Consider the following 16,507-nt stretch of genomic DNA (forward strand, 5'->3'; position numbering starts at 1 on the left):
GACGCTGTGAAGGGGAGTGGCATATGCTGTGAGCAGCACACAGACAGCTTGACAGACACACCAGCAAATCGCACCATGGGGACGCAAGGAGCCGCCACCCCAGCTCTCTGCCCTGCCCTGTTAATGAATGAGCTGAGATGCATTAGTAGCCCAAACCCATATTCCCTTCTGCAACCTCTGCAGTGGGGCTGAGAATCTCCAAGGAGGGTCCAGGGCTAACAAGGGAGGTGGCAGCTTGTTGGAACCCTGCAGCGAGTTTTGCCAGGCCTCATCAGCTCCAGGCCTGCCTGCCCTGTGCTTACCTCACTTGGAGAATGCCCACATTCCTGCTCTCTCTGCAAGCCTGTCAAATGCCAGCCTGCTCTCCAGGGCTTCTCCAAGGCCTCTAACAGGCCTTTCTCCTGGTTCTAAAGCCAGACGTGGAAGCACAGCTCTTGCCAAACTGTCGCCTGTCAGTGCTGATCACCTTCCACCAGATGGCAAGCTCTCATCGTCAATGCACCGAGCAGGAGCAGCATTCCTCAGCCTCAACATCTCCTTTTCTCAGGAGATAACCTGTCCTGAGCTTTGCAGGTGAGCGTGTACCAGCAGGGATGATTTCTAGACCACAGGGATATTGTGCCAATACGGTGCAGGGCTCTCTCCATTTCATCTTCACCCCTAGCCAAGATATGATCCCTCATCCTCCCAAAAAAAAAAGGATCCGTGTTCAACCCACCAGATTCAGGAAAGCTGCTCCCCAGGGCCCTGTATGCCAGCTAGGTGCTTACACAGGTTCTGACAAACCCTGCTAAGAGTCTTCAGGCCACGAGTACCCAAGCAGATACAGCTGTGACTGTCATGGGCTATGAAGAAAGTTGGGGGCTGCAGCTTTCATGGACAACACAGAAAAGGAGTTTCTTCCTACTCTGGAAAGAGAAACATGTTATTTCACTTCCAGGGCAAGTCAGCTTTATCTGTGCCAAGCACTCAGCCAGGGATCACAGCCAGTAAAGAGGAAATGCAGAACAGAAGCTGTTTCCCCTCCCCAGTGCTCATCCTAGCTGCTTGTAGGAGAAAGTATTAAACATGACGCTACTTTTCTCTGTATGCTTCTATTAGCATCTGGGGACAAAAAAGAAAGATCTGAAAATGACTGGTGGGCTGATTTTTCCCTGGGCGCCACCCAGAAGGGGCCCACCCCAGCCCTGTGTGGAGTACTGCAGGCTGGGTGGACAGGCAAGTCACAGTTTGCTCAGAACTGCAAAGCCAGGCTCTTCAGAAGTGCTCCAGCCCCTGAACCCTGCGAATAAGAGCCTGCCTTCCAGCAGATCCCAGAGCTCCTCTTGCCTTCACCCTCCGTAGATGCACATGCTTGGAGACAAACAAGAAGTCTCAGCAAAAGCTCAGCCAGCAGAAGTCAAGATAAAGAGCTGCCTCCAAAGGTGAAGGTACTCGCTCCCAAGTGTCTTTTTTACAGGTGTCTAATTCTTCCTCCTTTTCTGACTGATGGCTGCTGCAGGTTTATTTCAACCCCCTCCCAGACCTATAAACTCTTTGCCTCCCTCTTTTGGATTGATGCCCAGGACTTTCATGTTTGTGCTCAGAGTGAGGACTTTCCCTAGGATTTCTCCCCAGGTTTTATATGCTAATTCAAGAGCCTTCATCTTATCCCTTTTAGATCAGTGCCATAGACAAGTAACAGGAGAAACAGGGAAATCACCACTGCCTAGAGAGAGCCTCTTGTGATAGGAGAGAACCAATTATGGGAAATGTAACCAGAGGAGCCTCTGTCTTGCAGAGGAAGGCAAATCACTTCACAGCTGGGATGGGAGAAAAGGATCCTTCCTTACCCCAGCTAGTTTGGAGCACAGGAGCAAGACTCACAGTTTTGCATCCACATACACTTCATGCAGGGAGGGGCACACCTAGCGTTAGCGCTAGGAGGGAAGTGGGAAACCCCCCCACACAATTTTGCCTGGGAGGAATATTATTCTAACCCTTGCAGGAAACCAGCAGAAGCTCAGAAGTATGGGATTCAATCACAGTCATTGCATTATAGCAGAGCCTGAAATTTTCTGAACAATGCACGGACTTCTGATCTATCTGCAGCCCCTGGGGGAATGGCTGTAGATAAGAGAGCAAAAGATACTGTCCTTTTTATTGCTGGAGCCATGTATGCAGAGTGCAGTAGTTATCAGGTGTTTCTCTGGACGTTTTGCTGCCCTCCAGGCTCATTTATCCAGCCATGAACAGCTCCCTGCTGCCTTCTTTACCACAGTGGCTTTAGAGCGTTGTACTACGTTACTTTGCATTTGCACTTGGTGTGGTTATATGAAGACAACTGCAAAATGAGACCTTCCCTGGATCTAGGCAAAATCTGCTATTGAGACAAGACAATCTTAAAGTAGCTGTCCACAGCAGGTATTTAACACATCCTCACCACACAGAGCTCATATGCTGGCAAAGGCAATATAGACAGGCAGAAACATTGCAACTAGCCTTCTTTCTGCTGAGTGAGAGCAGAATAATGTGCTGTATCTGCTTAGTCAGGACTGTTGGGCCTTCTCTCATTTGCTCCTCTTTTACTCCTTACATTTTTTCATATACAAATTGTGAGATCCTGTGTTTTCTTAGACTCGGGGACAAAAGAAGCACTGCCAGAGGAGGAGTAACAATTCCTCTTGGAGGTACTGTGTATGCTCTTAGTCATTTCTTTAGTGGTATCAGGGACAAGAGAGGCACCAGTGGAGTGGTGGAGCTGCCTACACTGGGACACTTGAATCCTGCCAGCATCTCAGTAGGACCATTTCAGAGTTGCTCCATCTTGCTGTCCATGCCAATGCTTTGGTCTGCTTCGCAGGACACTTTCTGACATGATTTGTAATTAATAACCATCTGTCTCACAGTAACATTTGGAGGCCACCCCCAGGTGACACTCACATCCAACACAGGTCCCTTTACTCTATTTTACTCCCTATGAACTAGCTTGGTTTCTTGCTCTAGAATCACAGCCTTAACAGCAGTTAATGTGAGTAGGGGAGGCTCAGAAAACTGAAAATTAGGTGACTGAACTCCAAACTAGCTGGGGTAAGGAAGGATCCTTTTCTCCCATCCCAGCTGTGGAGGGATTTGCCTTCCTCTGAAAGACAGAGGCTCCTCTGGGTGGGTATATTTCCCATAATTGGTTCCCTGCTATCACAAGCAAATAAGAAAATAAGCTAACTGAAAATAAGAGGTCAAAGCTAGTGGGCTCAGAAAACTGTCTACATCTTCCCTTCTCACATAAAACCTCTGTGTGAAATGTGCTGACAAATCCTGCCTGTCACTGTGCCCATGTGTGTCCATACATGAGTCTGTGCGAGGTAGGAGTGCTTTGTCTCTGAACTGGTAGCAATGTGTGCTCAATGAAACTGGAAGTACTGATTCAGGTATTTCCGCTTCAAGCCCTGAAGCATTCCCTGGCTTTGTCCTGCTCTGCTATCTCAGCAGGCTCTGGAGTGGACAAAGTCAAAGCTATTTATAATCCCATTTGAGGAGCTGCTCTCAAATCCTCCTCCGGGTTCGGTCAGGCAGAGGCCACCAGAGCTTCTGGCAGAACACAGCGCTCAGCAGTGGCACCTCCCTGTATTTGCAAGGACTGGTACTGTTTCTCCCCTCCTCAAGACACTAAGGCTACGTCTCTGCTAACAAATTAAATATGTCCAGGACCTTTCCCTGGCACCGAGGCCAACTGGCACACAACAGCTCTGTCTACTGAGCTCTCTCGCCCTTCAAATTATGTTGATCACATGCAAGTTGCATACTGGGAATGGTCTCTGGCACATCCTGACTCCCAAACCGTACCAGAAGCTGTCAGGGGGTGCACTAGTGGCCAGGGGCTATTCTAATGCCTAATGGCTATGAAGAAGATCAAGCACCAGTGCGTAGGAAAGTACCCGAGACTTCATCCTACACAGTTTGTATCAGTCTAAAGAATATCTTTAGAAACAATCTGTGCTGGTCAGCTAATTCTGCTAGTAGACCATTTTCTTCTAACACTGAACTTCTGACTTGCATCCTTCCTCTTTAACTCCATTCCTTCCTGCTCTCCTTGACACTGGAAACACCACCATGCTCATTTCTCATGCTCCAACCCTCCTTCTCCTCTTTGATCCATCTATAGTATTTGCTTCCTATCTATGGTACTCCAGTACTGAGGTCCAGATGGGATTCTTGAACTCTCTGCCCCATTCTATCACCCTCACTGGACTGGTGCAGGGTAAGTTATTCCTCCAGTACATACTCATTGTAAAAATATTAAAGAACAGCTTTCTTCTAAGTCTTTTCAAATGGATTTTATTCAGTTAAGCCTCATCCCTGCTCCGTTCTTTAAAAGATTACAGCACTGTGAACTATAAGCAGACAGTGGAGAGTCTCCAATGTCTGAGGCACCAGCAGTGTCCCACAACAGATTATGCTGGATCTACTGAGAAGATCTGAGCAGGGGACAGATACTGGCTCCAAATACAGAGGAAGACTCTACTCTGTGGAGACTTTCCAGCTTTTTTTGTTAAGAGCTGATCCTTGTCTCTCTTATGCTCACCTTTCATCTCTTTTCCCTTTACCTCCTCTTCCCTCTTTTGTTTGCACAATTTCTCCAAAGAAAATAAAGGACACTGAAATTACCACTTACTCTTACATCTTTTCTGCAGCACTTTATTGTGTTTCCCTTTTAATGTGTCAGCTCTATCAAGATGATGCTACCTTTTGTGCTATTGCCTGTAAGATGCCTTGCACAACAGATCCAAGAATTTGGCAGGAATCCTTAAGTGCTACTAGAAAGCAAATAAATAATCCATCATTATTATTTTTATTTATCTATGAGTCTTCTCTAACAGGTCTTGATTATTGTGGTGCTGAGGACATGCTGAAATTAAATAATACTACATTCAGCTGGCATCTATTCCCTTGGAAACACAGGTAAAAATGCATTTAATAGCTCTCCAGTGACAATGAATATTTATTAATATGACACAGATGTATACTTGATTTGAAAATAAGGACAGTAATTAAAGCTATCAAGGTTAAAAAGCAACAAAGGAAATTTAACTATTGAAAGATTTGCCTGGGATTGGACTCTAGCCTATACAGCATGAAAAAGAACAGAAAGCCTGAGATCTTCTAGATTATTTTAAACAGATTTTGTCTGCTGACTAAGTGATGTATACCACTAGACCATGGGCTCTGCACTCACTTCCAAAACTCTTATGTCTGTGTAGTTCCTGATGAATTCAGGATTCATTTTTCCTGTTTTACAGAACAGCTGTATTCCACTCTTGCACTGCTCCTCAGACTCTGTCTCACACATTGCTCTGGGGACGCTGAAGAGATGTGAAGAGAAAGGGAAATTTTCTGCACGCTTTTGGGAAGGACGCTATTTATGATCGATTGCTTATGCTCATTATTTCTGTTATAGTAGTCCTGGGAACCACCAGTCATGCTCTAGATGAGAGCTGCTCTGCTATAATCTCTGATAATCTCTGTCCTGCAAGCCTCGGCATTTAAGGGTAGTTGCTCAGAGAGGTTTCACACAGGCTTATTTGCAGGGCTGGCTTCGGAAGAAGTGGTCTGAGCAGTATGTACGTTATGAGTGAGCCAGGAGAGAGGTGATGGCACTGTGTTATTTGGAGTGAGGCAAGGACCAAGGAAGGAGGGACACTTTGCAGGACTAAGTGGCCACACTGCTCACTCAGGCCTAGAACAAACCCTGTGCAATTTTACTTACCTTATCCAACCAGTCTCCTCCCAGCATGTGAAGAAACCGCAGGTTCTCAGCAGAACCAGGTCCCTGAGAGACAGGAGAGACAAGGGCAATGGCAAGGAAATACCATTTAGCAGAGAAGAAGACAGACATATCTCCTCCAAATCGAGGTATGATGTTGAGAGGAGGTCACCACACTTGGCCATACGTCACCGCTCTCCCTTTTTGGGGAGGATCTCCTAGACAAGTTTTGCCACTGAAGAAATTATGACAGGAACTGAAGCAAATCAGGCAGAGAGGCAGACAGTTGTTTTAACTTCTAACCCAGTACTGTAGCAGTAAATAAAAAAGTGAATAAACTCGCTGGTTTGGTGTTTCAGGCCAGTGAGGAGAGTTAATGGCATATTGCCTAAATTAGAAGTAGATAAACTGCATTTGTCTTTGCTATATGCTAACTCTTACTTTCTTTCTAAGACTTTCTTTCTGAACGGCAGCACACAGTGGAGACATATGCATAAAACTTGTGATAGAGCCAGGAGAGGAACCCTAGTCCCCTGAATCCCATTTCTTCGCAGCAGTCTCAGTAACAGTTTCCTCTTCTTTATAGGTATATGTGTCACAGACGGCAACACTAGATAGAATGTGTGTCACTGCTCTGATACATTTCCTCACATATAAATGCCAAGGCAACATTTTCTGCCTGGATTGTCAGCTTTTGGCAGGGGAAGTTGAGCTTTTTGAGGCCTTTTTTTTTTTTTTCCTGAAAACAATTAGAATCCCATCCTTCAGCTAGTGCATTGCTATTTCAATCTAATACAGTTTATCCTTCTAATAAGAGAGACTGTCAGTACTTGCTTTTTTTTAGAAACTCAACCTGAGAGTTTTCAAAAGCCTGGGAATTCGCCAACCCAGTTCTTACGAATTTTAATCAGCTTTCCATCCCTCGGCTGCGTTCTCCCGCAGCTTTAGCCAGACTGATGAAAAGCATAGGCGGGAAATGCACGTAGGGTGCTATCAACAGCCGTCACGGAGAGCGGACCGGAGGGGTGTGCGGTGGGGATGTGTTACTCGTTCACGGCGGCTTTGGCACGACCGGCGTCCGTCCATCTGTCCCGCCAGCGGCGTCCGTGCTGGCCCCTCGTGAGGAAGAGGAGGGTTTCGCTCCCGCGGCAGGCCGCTGCGGGGCGGGGGGCGGGGGGCGGGGGCCGGGGCGGCTCGCCCGGCGCCGGGGGAGGCGGCCGGCCCGACACGCCCCCGGCGGCGCTCGCCTTGCCCCGCCGCGGCGGCAGAGCGGCCGGAGCGCGCAGCGCCGCTCCCCATGGAGCCGGCGGCGGAGCGGGCGCGACGGGGCGCCCGGCTGGGCGCCGCGGCGCTGCTGGCGCTGCTGGCGCTGCTGGCGCTGCTGGCGCTGCCGGCCGGCCGCGGCGGTGAGGGGCAGCGGGGCTCGCCGCCGCTGCCGCCGGGCTTGCTGGAGGAGCTGCGGCAGAGGCGGCGCGACCTGCGGCGCTTGGCCGCGGCGGCGGGCGGCGGCGGCGGCGGGGCGGCGGCGGGCGCGCTGGGCTGCGGCGACCTGCGGCTGGCGGCGGGCGTCAGCGTGGTGGGCTGGGGCTTCACCAAGGTGGTGCTGCGGGCGGCGCTGGCGGGCGGCGGCGCCGTGGCCCTCAAGTCGGTGCACGGCGCGGGCCGCGAGGTGCGGCAGTGCGTGCAGCGCTACGCGGCGCCCGCCGGCTGCCGGCGCCTGGCCGCCTACAAGCTGCTCAAGGAGGTGGCGCTGCTGCAGCGCCTGCGACACCCCGGCATCGTCCAGGTACGGCGGGGCGCGCCCGGCTCCCTTGCGGACCGCTCTCCCGGTGCCGTCGGGGGCGGCGGAACCGGCGGAACCGGCGCGCGCGGGCAGGCGGGCGGGCGGGCGGGGGTTGTGCGTGTGTCGCGGCGGCCGCCAGCGACGGCCCTTCACACGGGGATGCGCCTCGTCGGTAGGGAAATTCCGCAAATCCGCATCCTGCATCGCTCGCTGCCCGCGGCCGTCCGGGGCCCCCGGACGCGGCCCGGCCCGACGCCGGCCTGCCTTGAGCCCAGCGCGCACGGTGGTGCCCGTGGCTATAATTGAATCCCGAGGGCTAAGTCGATCTGTCAGTATTTATTCAACCCCCCACCCCCACCCCCCTTCCTGCCTGGAAAGACGTCCTGGACTTCCTTGCATCCTGGCTGGCACTGCTCTGACACCGCTTCTTTCCTCTCTGCAGCTGCATGGTCAATGCTATGATAACAGTGGAGATCCTGAAGTAAGGGTCACAGCTATGCTGGAGCTGGGATCCCCCCTGGAGATGATTCAGCTTCTGCAGACCCCCTGGGAGGAGAGATTTAAAGTAAGAAAACAAATCAAAAGGAGTTTTATCAGTAGCTTTTAGACCTCAAACTGAGTAAATGCGAAGAGCCCATGATGACTGCCGGGGCAAACGGGATTGTCATGCTGACACTCTGTTTGCTCCTGCAAATTGTCTTTAAATCATTTTGCTTTCGCTCCTTTTAAATTGCATTAAAAATAGCCATAGTCTGGAGTTTCACAGATGAATTCCTTTCCTCTAAAGCGACTTAGAAGAGGAATTTTGCTGGGAAGAAATGGCAGAAAAATCTTGCTCAGGGCTGGGGTGGTGTGTAATACCCAGTATTATACTATATTTTTAGTTGGTCTACCCTCTGTTGGTCTCCTCCACAGAGGAACTAATGGCTTTCATAGCCGGACACATCAGCAGATGGGGACTGACTCAGGAAAGCCACCTCACCTTGCTATGTGTCAGTTGTTGCCTGTGTATTATCTATTTCTAGGCAGCAAGCTGAACAGCCTGTCTTGATATGTGTTTGTATGATGTTTCTGATCTTAGCCCTTTAGGTATTACTGTAATACAAACACTGCTAAATTGCTTTCTTCGTGCTGTAGGTGATGGGATCACATCCCTGTTCCTGGTATCTGTCTTATCTCCTAAGCATTACACATAGAGACTTTTAAGCTCCACATGAACATAAATGACTTATGACATGGCAGTTATTTTGGTTATGGCTTGTATTACAGTTTCGCCTCAAGGTCTCAGTTGGGGGCTGACTGCTACTTGTATGCTTCTCAGGAGGAAGGAGAGCATCAAGTAGAAGCATGGGTACCTTAATGTCAATACGAAATGCTTTGGGTAAAATAAAAACACAGCAAAACTCCCAAAATAAAATTTCTCCCTGCATGTGGTCCACAATGTTGAAAATGAACCTTGCCATCCAAGCCAGAGCGAGAGTGTGGCAGCAGGACTCCCTGAGCTGCAGGAAGTGAAGCCGGGTTCACTTCAGCTTGGTTGCTTCACTAGTGAAGTTAAAATAGTGTCAAAGCTTCCAGAATCATTTCTCCTGACCTGTAGAGTCCCACTTTTGCTAGCAAACTATTTTATACTGCCTTCTACGTAACTTTCCATGCACTTCATCTTCTCGAAACTGTAGAAGTCTTCCATAGAGCTGAGAAAGCATGTTACTGGATTTGCTGGTGGCAAGGTTCGGTGTGGTGGCATTAAGATTTTAATAGTCTTTTGACTGCTCAAGACACTAATACAGAATGTAGACTGACACTGTCTAGTCCTGCTTCCTAATTAGGGCATCTAAACGGATGGGATTTCCCTTGTAATGAGCCACATCAGATACCAGGGATTCTGAGTGGTTCCAAGTGAGCAAACCCTTGTGCCTGCATAGATCACTATCTGAGGTAGAGAGACGTGGTGCAGATCTGACTGCGGCTCACCTAGCTGATGATAGAGTTAATCTGATCCTAGGACTCCCAATACTGAATGAAAAATGTTGCAGCTACTTAAAGTGCTGGGCCAGTGTAAATGCGCTCTTCTAGCTCTAGTTTGTTCAAAAATTGCCTACCAGGCTTTATGCTGGATCAGGTATTGTCTGACCTTTCCCTGCTGCCAGAAAGTTGACATAAAAGCAAAAAGCTGGCGTGAAATATATTGCATGCTTTGGCTAATTCTTCAGAAGCATGATTGTGTGCCCAAATTTGTACTGCTGAGTGATGCAGCAACACATGAATCTGGTATTAATGAGCATGGAGCCTCAGTCTGTATGGAGCAGCATGGGGAAAGGGAGGGGAATGTATTAATTCTATGCCAGAGTGGGGGAAAAAATTCCTTCTGATTTCAGCTAGCAAATCAGTATAGGTCCTGAAACATGAAGGCTGCTATTGTTTTCCTCACAGCTTTCTCCTCTAGTTAGTATAACTGCAAATATCTCTTTTTGTATACACGTTTTTAAAAAATGTTGCTAAACTACTTACCACAGTCAAATCCTGTGGCAATGTTGATAATAAATTTTGTAGCATACACATAATTACCTTTTAAGTACTATAGGCTTTTTTGCCTTTAATTTCAGTGAATGTCCTCTCCTTTGTTCTACTTCCAATTTAATAGCTGTTTTTCATCTGTTTTTCCATGCATATTCATCTCCTCTTTCTCAGATTTGCCTGAGTCTTGTGAAACTGCTGTTTTACTTGGCACATTCCCCCCTGGGTTCAATAGTCCTCTTGGATTTCCAGCCGAGGCAGTTTGTTATGGTGGATGGAAACCTAAAAGTGACAGACATGGATGATGCCAGCACTGAGGAACTGTCATGCAAGGAAGATAATGACTGCACACTCGACTTCCCTACAAAAAGCTTTCCTCTCAAATGCTCTACAGTTGGGAAATGTGAAGGAATAAATGAAAAGAAGAATCTTTTCAATGCATATCGGTATGTCCAATTAGCTAGGGAAGAAAATCTGGCTTATTTGAACTCACACAATGCCACGTAGCATGTATCTCACATTTCTTCCATGCAGGGTTTCCCCCTCACCTCTGTCAGAGGGTAGTTAAGGATCGCTTTGAAGCAAGTTTATTTTCCTTATAAGGCAGGAAAATAGTTTAGCTATTGTCTAGGGAGAATGTAGGCAGCCTTCTTCTACTGCTCCCTTTCCCTAATGCCCTCTAGAAATTTGCCTCAAAGATTGCACCTGTGAATTTGTTGTTTGCCAAGCAAGTCCTATGAAAAGCCCCGTCATCTGAAAGCCACTGGCTATGTTTGCTGGAAGCAGTGGCAGTGCAGGCTGCCTGCCAGATCCCATCAGCTCTGACCCGCTGGTGCTGGGAACAAGCTAGCTAACTTCTCCCTTGAACTCTGTCTCTCTACCAAAACTGTGGGCAACTATGGAATAGTAATGAAACAGCCAAATAATGGACAAGAAGCTGAGACTGCTGCATCACTTCATGTAGGCCACCAACTAATCCTTAAAGTGTGATGACTTCTACTCACCACTGATGATTGGCAGGTCAGGTGAAAGTGGAAGTCTTGGCAGCTGGATATTTATACAGAATGACTTATTACGGGAGCCCTTATTGGCAGGACTTGCTGTTAAAGGGTGAATCCCTGCATAGACTGTTAAAGCCTTGCAGTAATGTATTTGTCTCTTGTAGAACTGGAATTTCCTGGAGGGTTCAGGGAATAAATAAGAGAGTATTCTGCCTTTCCATGGGTAATAGGGATGCCAAACCTTTTCAGGGCAAGAAAAACGTCTTGCATGAGTCTTCTTTTGTATAGGTCTTTTTTACTGACAACAAATCCATTGCTTAGTGCACAAAAATTGGGTCCAAGGAGTATGTATGAGGGAAAGCTCTATTGCTCGAGTCTTTGAAAGCTGAAGTGTAGTGCTTGGCTGCACTCTATGCTGTAAAGACCAAGCTTCCACATTAACCCACAAGAATGGTCTGTGAGATACCAATGAAGTGTTCAAACATAATTTAAGAACCAAGGTAGACTCACTAGTCACATGTGGCTAATCAAGTCAGAGTAAAATGTAGACAACTTAATCACTAAGGAATTTGAGCAACTGTATTCTAATCAGCCTGTGGGATTTTTGCAGGTATTTTTTCACCTATCTTCTGCCACACTCTGCACCTCCACCTTTGCAGCCCTTTTTGAGTGATATTCTGAACGCAACAGGTACCAGCTAATAGTCATAAACCAAGACTTTTTTATTAGAAGATTGTAAATGGTATTTCATGGAATTACTCATCTCTGTCAATTTTTTCTTTAAATGTAGGTGATTTACGATATGGAATAAATGAAACCCTGAAAGCTTTTGAAAAGGTTTTACATCTGTACAAGTCTGGGCTCTATCTACGGAAAAGACCTCTTCTTTTAAAAGGTACACGATTTCAGATGCTTTAAGTAATACTAATAATTCCTGAGGGAGCAAGGAACTTTCTAGTTGGCCAAATTCTGATCTCTCTTACATTCAGACAGTCTGTAGTCACGAGGAATAGAATTAAGCACCAAAGTATCTTTTTTTCTTTTTCCTCCCTCATTTGAGCAGTCTTTTGTTGTCTCTTCATGGGAGTTACGCATGATTGCATTGTTTTGCAAAGTAAATACAGTACAGACAATCTGGCATACATATGAACGTAAGTTTGCACTACTTCTAAATACTGTTTTCAGAATGTGCATCAGCCTGTGTTTTAAGTGAATTGATGTATTTGCTATAGCTTAAGCAACTAGACCAGAGAAGTAAACTTGAGTCTCGCATGTTCTTCTCTCTTCAGTGTCATCTTATTCTCTTGACAAATAGGGCAACTTTCCAGGTTGATACACAATCTTCCCCTGTTTCACTTGATGACTTCTGGCTGGTCAGCACAGTTTATTATAGGAGGACAAAGTGTGTGGGGGTCACAACACTGACTGAGCCAAGTGTGGCAGAATAGCTAGAGCCTTGCTGCCCTACTATATTTCTTTTTTTTCCTGAAGATATGGGTGGATAAAGGAGCCTTTATGAGGCGCATTCCTCTGTGTAAATGGGACCCATTCCATAGTAGAGATGTGGCTGATCATTCTTCCCACTGGAAAGGCTTGGAAAGTCCAGCAGTTACCATGGCTTACATTTTCCTGAGTATTTCCCTGAAGTGGTGGAAGAGTGATGGCAGCTTGAAGAAGGAAATCCCTCTGTGTTCAGAGGAGCTGGAATTGGCACATTTATGAACAAAAATACCTGGGCATTTGTGCTGAAGGACCAGTGGTTTTAACAGGAATTGCCAATTTTTTCCGATGACACCTACCTGTTGACTTAGCAGCTGGCCCAATAGCAATGTGCTAACGTGATCACCATCCCAGAGGTGTGGGAGGGTGAGGAGAGACTCTTAGTCAGTGAACAATAACCTTCCCATTGCCTGCTCAGGCTTGTCAAGTCTTTTGGGTTCTGCTGGAACAAGATCTAGCCTCCCTTTCCTCCACTGTGGCTCCTAAATCTCCTGTACCTGTGGGTGGCACCACGATGTGTGGGTCACCACGTGCCCCACACTGCTATGTGGTGGATCTGTGATTCCCTGGGGAGCTGGTGCTGCTGTTGGGGCTGAGGTGACTGCTGTGATGTCGGCTCCTCTGGAGCCCTGCTAGAAAGGCCAATCCCCACCGCAGCCCACTGCTACAGCCTCTGCCCTCTCATGCGCCCCTATAGCTGCTCCCCTGTCCCTTCACCCCGTATTGATTCTCTGTAGGAACTTGAGGGCTCTGCCTGCTCTATCATATCTGTTGAGGAATTGCTGCCCAGTGCTTGATAGCAGAACTAAAAGTAAGGGTTTGGGGGTTTTCTACTTTTGGAGCATCACTCATTCCATTTAAGCAGGTCAATTCAATCTATTGCTATCTCCTTTCCATGAAGAAGTTCACCAGAGCGCAAAGTATAAAGTTTATGTTGTAGCTAGTCATTGAAAGTGCGCTTAATTTCTCTAAATACCGTCTTTCTGTTCCCAGAATACATCTCCCTGAAGGGCTTCCGAACTGTGGAAGTAGAAGACTATAAGTGCTGGCCCTCCTACAGCCACCTGGGATGCCTGCTCTCTGTCCACAGTGCCGAGGAAGCTGCCGCAATTTGCAACTCCCAATCCCAGTGTCAAAGTTTTATTGTCACCCAGCAGAGGACATGGACAGGTGAGCTTGGCTGAGACTGAAGGTCCTGTGGTAGGAGCGTGAAGTCAATGACCACATGGTGCCTCAGCTTCCTCATTCATAAATGGGGATGCTGCTGCTGCCCTTCTTCATAGTGCCTTGAGTCTACAGGTGCATATAAAAGCTGACTTTCTTATTCTCAAGGCAGGTGGCTGCCATGGTGGGCAACCAAGGATCCAGAGTATTTGCAGGGAGAGAGGTGTTGACATAAGAGAAAAATTGCATTCTCCTGCAGATTTCTGCTGCCTTTCCAGAACACACGATATTTTTCTGAATTTTCCCCTCCACTTTTTGCACAGTGCTGCTATGTATTGCTAAACAGTTACTTATTTCTTACGGAGATGGCTTCATTTTGGTATAGGTTAAACAATTCCTGTGGTATATAGTTTGCAAAAAGCTGTGGGGTTTTTGAGATGAAAGCAGCTGCGTAAAAGTAGGTGGTTACTATTGTTATAACTGGAAGAATCATAGCTTACAAGTTGTTATCCCCTTTATCAAAGCTAAAGCCCCAAACCAATGGATTTCACAAAGGTCCCTGTAATTAGCTCTAATTATAGCCTTTTATAGCTAGCATGTTTTCAGAATTATATTATAAATTACCTCATTTAGCTGACACTTCAATCATGGGCTAAATTGTTACTCATAAAGTAAAACACTAAATGAGGTAAATGAGTGTTTTCAGGGACCGCGCTGAAGAGTCATGCCTTGTCAGCTCACATGACAAATTCTGCTAAAACAACAACAAAAATACAGTCTTCTTGGGTTTGTGTAAAATTGGCATATGTTTAACTATCGACGTAAGAGTGCTCACGTTGATACAACATAAAACTCTTAGAGCCGGTTTCATACTAACGATGGATTGTGTGTGTTCTGCGTTAATGTGTCACATCTGGTCTTCTAACAGGGTGGATGTTAGATGCTGTGTTTAGTGCATTACTGGAAGGAACTGCACTTAAAACTGTGCAAAATGATGCAGAAGGGATCATCCTTTCTCCAGTGCCACACTGATCCTTGCCATCCAGCGCGATGCCTGCAGTCTGTTACGTTTCTCTTGCTGCAGTTTTTCCTTCTTGCATTTTTATAGTAAATCTTTGCAACTGAAGATGACAAAAGTGTGTGGCAGGCCTCTGAAATGCTGACTGCCTAACTTTTCCGTTTGGATTAATGAGAGCTGTGGGAACATGCCAGTCCATCTTAGTGCAACTTTGTAAAGCAAAGCAAGACATAAAAGCCTCTTGGGCCTGATTTTGCATTCCCTGTGCACGCTTACTGAACTCAATCAGTGTCTGGAGTACTCTGGGAGTGTAAAACACATCTACAGCAGGGCAGAACGACCCTCCTTTGAGAAAGTATTATGTTCCTGTGTCTTTTGGAACAAATAGCTTGGGTCAAAATGAACCTATCTATCTCCTCTATTAAACTTGCACTTTTATTTCCTTTCCAGGACGCCCACTCGCCTCATTTCAGAGCAGTCCGACTGATTTAATACCGGATGTTAATGCTGTAGTCTATATTAAACGATCAGCTTCCTCAGGGGAAAGACTTTAAAGACAATGAGATCACATAACACGATCCTGGGAGGAACAAACCATCGGGGAGAATTTCAGCTACTGAAAAGAATGACATATTTTATTTCACTTTAGGATGTGATCTCCCTGCCAGCTCAGATTGAGTCAATGCTGCTGTCTCCTTGATCAAAGCTCAGATTTCTCGTTGCAGAATGCTCCCTTCTCCACAACCCTGCTAGCTTGTTTATCTGTTCCCACACTCTGCTGTTCCTCATAAACACGCTCAATTTCAGTCGAATGTTGCTAGAATGTGCAATACCTAGCCTTGCTGCTTCAGTAGCCAGCTTGTCAGCCAAGAAATAGAAATAACCGCAAGGGACCCGGCTGGAGTAGGCCTAGTTAGTTCAGCAGTCTCTGAAAGCCTCTGAATAATACACCTTGGAGAATGCAGTGGCTCCGTCTGCAGCTGCCGACAAGGATTTCATGCCACTGCAACTGTAAAGGTCTAGATTTTGGTGGTGGGGCCGAGGTTGCAGGGTTGGGATCCATAACCAGAGGTTGATGATGGGGGTGGTCTTCAAAGGAGAGTTTTGGTTCAGTTCCTTCCAGGGCAGAGGAGGGAGGTGTGTACAAATCAACTCTGGAACCATATGTCTGAATGTTTGTATGCAGGATTTGGGTTTTATCCTATGTGGTTTGTAGTGCCACCTCCCATGTATCAACCTTGAAGGTTTTTCTCTGTTACTTTCCATGAAAGAGTGAGACATTCAAATTATTTATGTATAAAGTGTTACTCTGTATGGTAAAGAATGACTACGTTTATTCTAAGCATAGTGTGAAAAGCTTTTTTTCTTGTTTTTTAATTGTCCTATGTCTTTATTGCAACCAAATGAACAAATGCAAGTGTTCTTCACCTCCGCTCACCTAGCAGCATTAGCTACTGCTGAGGATGACCTCAGGGTGTGCTTGGCAATGTGCAAATGTGCCCAAGCCCCTTGGACTCTTAGATCCTGGAGGACACTGTCTGTCTATGCTTGCAGGCTCACAGGTATAGAAGAGAAAGTCTGGTCTCAAGAGTCTCCTGGATCTGCCCTTCACTAACAGTGTAGATAGATGTGGCACCTGAAAAATAGGTGGGGTTTACTGCATTTTCAGGCTGTGAGAGATGGCAACATAATGTGCCACTCCTAGGAGTGTCTGGAAACACTGGCTGTAGAGTATTTTGCTATCTCTTTTGTAACATGTTCAGAAAAGTCCAAATCACTGC

The 16,507-nt window shown here is 46.8% G+C and overlaps 1 protein-coding gene across 1 annotated transcript; it reads left to right on the forward strand.

Annotated features, from left to right (window-relative positions):
• Positions 1–4,092: 4,092 nt before the first annotated feature.
• LOC106483148 (extracellular tyrosine-protein kinase PKDCC-like) lies at positions 4,093–16,039 on the forward strand. The gene is made up of 9 exons (XM_067295686.1): positions 4,093–4,240; positions 5,760–5,892; positions 6,896–7,529; positions 7,969–8,091; positions 10,218–10,489; positions 11,655–11,734; positions 11,835–11,939; positions 13,538–13,714; positions 15,177–16,039. Exons 1-9 carry the CDS (start codon positions 4,093–4,095, stop codon positions 15,278–15,280), a joined length of 1,776 nt encoding a protein of 591 aa, XP_067151787.1. The 3' UTR covers positions 15,281–16,039.
• Positions 16,040–16,507: the final 468 nt, after the last annotated feature.

The sequence above is a fragment of the Apteryx mantelli genome, chromosome 4 (assembly GCF_036417845.1).
Source record: "Apteryx mantelli isolate bAptMan1 chromosome 4, bAptMan1.hap1, whole genome shotgun sequence".
In the NCBI taxonomy this organism is placed as follows: domain Eukaryota; kingdom Metazoa; phylum Chordata; class Aves; order Apterygiformes; family Apterygidae; genus Apteryx; species Apteryx mantelli.